The 5,621-nt window shown below is 32.1% G+C and overlaps 1 protein-coding gene across 1 annotated transcript in view; it reads right to left on the bottom strand.

Annotated features, from left to right (window-relative positions):
* Positions 1 to 482: 482 nt before the first annotated feature.
* LOC111618505 (breast cancer anti-estrogen resistance protein 3-like) overlaps positions 483 to 5,621 on the bottom strand; it is a 25,239-nt gene continuing 20,100 nt past the window's right edge. The window contains exons 6-8 of the mRNA XM_023360045.1: positions 1,673 to 2,529; positions 1,439 to 1,607; positions 483 to 1,359 (exon numbers count right to left, since the gene is read on the bottom strand). Coding sequence (XP_023215813.1) covers positions 814 to 1,359; positions 1,439 to 1,607; positions 1,673 to 2,529 — 1,572 coding nt within the window. The 3' untranslated portion in view covers positions 483 to 813. The remainder of the gene's footprint in view (positions 1,360 to 1,438; positions 1,608 to 1,672; positions 2,530 to 5,621) is intronic.

Genomic DNA, 5,621 nt, shown 5'->3' with positions numbered 1-5,621 from the left:
AATATTTATAGAAGTAAAGAGTTTTCTGCAGAAGTTAGAAAATTCCTATTTCTTATAAATTGTTGCATTAATCATCATAGCTGATGTATTTTAGTTGCCAAACGACAATATTGAGAATATCTTGTAATGAATAACCTGCATCGAAATATCACAATATTCAATCCACGATATGATATTTTCATTGGTCAGATGTTGAAATAAATCAAAAATTGTGCCAGTACCTATGACAAAGTTTCAAAAATGGTAGCATAATTTACATTACAACTCGATTAATTCAAAATAAATTAAAGTAATTTACTGAATATTACAAAAACAAACATATATTTTAGGTAAAAATGTATAAAAAAATTATATATAATCAATAAGTAGATAGATACTCTTAAGTTTAAAATCTTAGCATAAATTGCATTTTGCTTTCTTGGATATTTTTATTATACATAATTCTAAGTGATAAACTTTTATATTAAAAACAAGTGACTAGATATAATGAATTTAAAAGCATTTTTGTTTTTAACTGCTTTATATAATAAATAAAAATACTTGTATGTTATGGAATGTATTTTCCATGGTTGTCAAAATTTGACAAATTATTTTACGGATACTCATATAATATTTAAAACAAAAACTTCTTAAAGTGAAATTGTGCTTATTTAAAAAATTAGTCCTGCTAATATATATATATATATATATAAATCAAATCTAAAAAAAAGATATTATACATGATGTACAAAACAACTCGTGAGGTAGATAGCAAAAACTTGATCTGTATACTTATGATAATGATTTAATTAGATATTTAATTAAATATGCTAATTAACTGCTCTCGCACCTTTCTGACATAACTTGCAGAACTTGATCGAATTTAGTATATCTTTCGGCTGCAGCAACATTAGCACCTTTACTTCCCCATAAAAACTTCAGATGGAATTCTGTTTTGAACATATCTAAAATGGAATTGTCAAACTTAACGTTATCCAATACTATTTCTCCGTTCCTCCTGTATGTTGTGCATTGTTGTACAAATGTTCGTCCCAACTCTAGATGTAGTAAGAGCAGTTGAAGTCCGTAATCCGAAGCACTCTGTTCCCATTGTAGCCCGAGAGACAGAATGTTAACGGTTTTTTTACCGCTTGGTTCTACTTGTGGTTCCGCATTTAATTCGTTATTTTCTATTACTTCTATATGCCGCTGTAATATTGTTATCAGCGATAACAGATATGGAATACAAGTGTTGGGAGCTTGCGGATTGGAGCATTCTTGCATTGACTTAAGCGTAGGTCGTAATTTTGTTTCATAAGTGAATGCATTTTCGGTGAAGTTTTGACGAACCGTTAGCCACGTTGACCTCAAGCGATCTATCTATAAAAGTATAAAATTGAACAGAATTAAAAATATATATATATTTAAAATTCCATTAAAAATTTATTTTCAATATTACCTGTTGTAAAGCCAAACCTTGCATGATGGCTGTAAATCCATATAAATTTCCTAGTGCAGTTTTTGTTTCTATAGCTATTTGAATCCATTTATGTACCAGATTTGCTCGTTCTTCTTCATTGCTACAGGTGAGTATTGTCACTGCTACAAAGTATCTCAAACAGTGATTCCTATAAAATTAAGTATTTAAACACACAACATTTATTAAAATACTTTAATAATTTAAAGATATTACCTTTCCATCAAATCCATTCGTAATTGTTTTCCTTGTGGCAAAGTAATTAGTTCAAGTCCCGATACCACACCTAAACCAAAATCAAAATCCGTGCTATTTTTCAACATATCTAAATCAATTCTAGTCAAGTGATTTGCTAGTATTCTTGGACCATTTTCTAATAACAGACGTCTAATCTGCAACAATGTAGATGATTCTAGAGGTTTGTTTTCTGTTTGAAGTAATGTGGTTGCAAATTTATTTAAGTCGTAACAAGACGGGGGATTTAAATTTGGAGTTGACATATCTGTTATGTTGATATTTGGTGAATGGCCGTTACTTGGAGCATTGCCATCTTTATAAATGGGTTCTGTGTATACGTGTTGGTTAGGTAGTCTGCTAGGTTTGGGTGGAGGGCCATCTCGCTCTTGGGTGGGACTAAGCTGAGGATCGCTACCAATTCTTGCCATTCCTTTCCATCCTGCAGGTTGATGATGTGGCCGCAGAGTTGCAAATCCTGCAACGGAAGAAGTGGCCGTTTTGTTAAAGGTGCCGGGATGAGATTCTGCCGACAAACTTCCGTCCTCGCAGGGTTGCGAATGTCTTCTTGCCAAACACGGACTTCGATCGGCTTCTCTGATATCTGTTTCGGCAGCCAGTGCAGCATAATGGAGTTGACACTGCAATCCGTATCTGCTAGCATAATATGTAAGTGGCATTGTACGGTTTACGGGACAATTTATAATAGCTCCAGAAGCGGCCGACACTGCTCTCTTATTACCTACATAATAAGTTACTAGATCAGGTACTGTATCAAAACTGTCTTCTTCAAACTGATACTGTACTTTCTCGTAGACTGTAAAGGGTTGGAAAACAACCTAAAAAATAAATTTTGAATGAGTTAAGGATGGCATTTGATTGGAAAATGTTTAATAATTAAAATTTAAGCAAATTTATAACACATTTCTATTTATAAAAACTATTTCCTTAAGTTGAAAATTAGCAAAATATTTTTTTTAATTTATTGATATGAAAATCAAGATAGTCTATTATAGAAGTTATGAAAACACAGCAAACATAATATTTTCATGATAAAATTTTGCTCTGTAAAAAAATTCAAACTCTCTGAAGGTATGGAGGACTCTTATAGAAGGAAGAATATATAGTACATTTTTTTAATGTTTTAATTTTGATATTATTTGATGATACACTGTTCTAAATGCTGCTACTTTTCTACAGGTGATCTTATATTATGATTAATAATATACTATTTATAACAATCATTGGTGCACATTACATATTCCAGTAATGTGTTTTTTGATCTCACTGGGCTGTTGCAGCAGTTGGTAATTTAAAATTTTACAACAATAGTAAATTGTGAAAAAACTGAATGCCAAGAGACACAAAACCTTTGAAATATCAAAATTTTGCAGAAAATACATCATTTACTTATCAATTCAATATTCAAATGCAAAAATGAATTTAGTACAATTTTACTTTTGTTTCGTTTATCACATAGTATATGCAGTAAAATAAAGGGCTATAAAGTTTATAATATACTTTCGAAATTTGTCCAAAATCAATTGATAAAGCAAAACACCGTGCGAAAGTAATAACAAGAACTGAAAAAAAAAAAATCTCAAAGTTTGCAGATACTGAAGATGTGACATTGCAAAGTTCCTAAAAATTTGTGAGCATAAAATGTTTTGAAAATTGCCCATGCAAAAATGAGTACAAATATAATGGGATATTTTTCATATTCTATTTCTTCATTATGCAAGCCAAGAATAAAACTTGCTTTGAAAAACAGTCAGGAGAAAATGATTGACTAGAATGTGCAAGAGAATAATTCTTTATATATGTCATTTAATTGAAATAAACATGAACGTAAACATTATAACTCAGTTTTTGTCTTCTACACTTTCTTCCTCAAAGTCAGTAAGAGGCCCTTCTTTTTTTTTCAAAGCCCATCATGGGGGTAGTCAGGCAGTGTGAGGAATGGGACTCGACGTATCCACAACAGATCCCCAAAAAATTCCCGGGGTTTCTCGACTCATCTGGATTTATTCCTAAGTCTCCAGAATGGTAAATTGACACTGTTGCTCAGCAAACCAGTCATATTCCTGTTTAATTTAGTGAGATTGTTAAACTCCACCATATCAAATAGATTCTCACTGGCCATACTTATACTAAAGTAAAAGAATATATCCAAAGATAATCCAGTAATAGTCACCACTGTCTAAGAATATTTTTATTTTTTCAACTTAATTATCATCATAAGTCAAGTAAGATCACCTTTTTATGAAGTTTAGATTGTAATATATTAAATATTGAGTAATACAATATTGTGATAATCACTGACTGAGACGTTTAATTGATGTGTATTTTAACTCTCCATCTAGATACACAGTAAGATAGTGAATTATGCCAAATTCCATTACTATTTGGAAATTGTAATATTGATCTTCTATTATATTGCAAAATTACTTTGGGCTATGACAAAACTGTCTGTATTTGATAACCCAAATTATTTTTCTTTCTTTTAGCATTGTGTTCTTCTATTAAGAATTTCAATTATAGTCACAAAATGGGTAAATTTAAATAAATTTAGATTATTGATATGCAGTGATGATTATAGGAATCAATTTTATTGTAATCAAAGGTGGGAAAAATATATACAATTCACTAAAGTTCTGTATATACAGTAGAGCATCAATTATCCAAATACCAATCAACCGAAAGCATTCCAGTCGGCAAATTCAAATTTCTGCTAGGGCTGTGGCATTGCAGCACTCTTCCCCTCCCTGCCAAACTGAACTGTAGGCCTAGTTTAATGTATTACATTATATAAGGCAGTGGTCCCCAACCCCCGATCAAATGGTACCAGGCTGCCCAAGGAACATTAAATTATTTCCATTTTATTTACTATGGTGTATTTCCTAAGGTTTGTGCAACTTTTAATGGACGACAGAACAACAGAATAAACTGGACATAAGAAACACACTTCGGGTGTCATTGTCTCCTATTAACCCCAGAGGGAACCGTCTCGTTGCAATGAAACAAGCTCAGGGTTCTCATTGATTTAGCGTTCTAGTGAGTTAAAATGTTAAATCACATTATATTCATTTTTTGGTGTAACTGTATTTTATTTTGAAGGCATGTTTAAATACAATTAAATTAAAATTATTAAATTAAATCAATCTAAAATATAAACAATCAACGTCCCCCTTCAGTGGGCCGCGGTAAAATATCAAACGTTGACCGGTCCGCGGCGATAAAAAGGTTAGGGACCGCTGACCTAGATGACCTATTCTATTGGATATTGGAGGTGTATGTGAATAGAATCGAACAAGCAAAATAAAAAAAAGGTCGAAAGGTTGTGCACGGTATCACCAGGTAAAATTAATAGTTCATTCGGATGGTGAGTCGATTCTCGGACCATCCGGATGGTAACACTATTCCCCGTGCTCATTTCAATCTGTCCGAATCGTAGTAGCGACGATAATACGAAGTAAAATGGTTCAAATTTTTACAAGATGATATTATTTATTGTGAAATTTTGTCGCCCCCACTACGCTACGCCATTATTTAGCCTATGGTAGAATTAGTTTCGTTAAAACATCGTTTCACTAGGTTCTTGGAAACTGCGGCATTCAAGTAAGGACATATTGAAATGTTACACAGTAAATATTCCTGTTTAAGACATTTTCCGCATCTAATAGTCATATTCTATGTTTAACTCGAGATGCTGAATACGATTTTAATCGCGAGTTCAGTTAATGCGAAGTGAATATCGATTTCAAGTCTGAAATCACGATTTAACTGGTGGCCATCGGCGCAATATAAATCACCATGCATTAATTAACATATAATTCAAGTTAATTCTCGAATTACAGCTTAACATTTGTTCTATTTGAATTCTTCGGAAAATGTACTTTCGATTTTTATAACAATTCGTGCCCATCTATAT

This window comes from Centruroides sculpturatus, unplaced genomic scaffold (assembly GCF_000671375.1).
Source record: "Centruroides sculpturatus isolate CEXI.00-Female unplaced genomic scaffold, Cexi_2.0 scaffold156, whole genome shotgun sequence".
Lineage (NCBI taxonomy): Eukaryota > Metazoa > Arthropoda > Arachnida > Scorpiones > Buthidae > Centruroides > Centruroides sculpturatus.
Note: the sequence above shows the minus strand (reverse complement) of the source record. Positions and strands in the feature narration are given on the sequence as shown.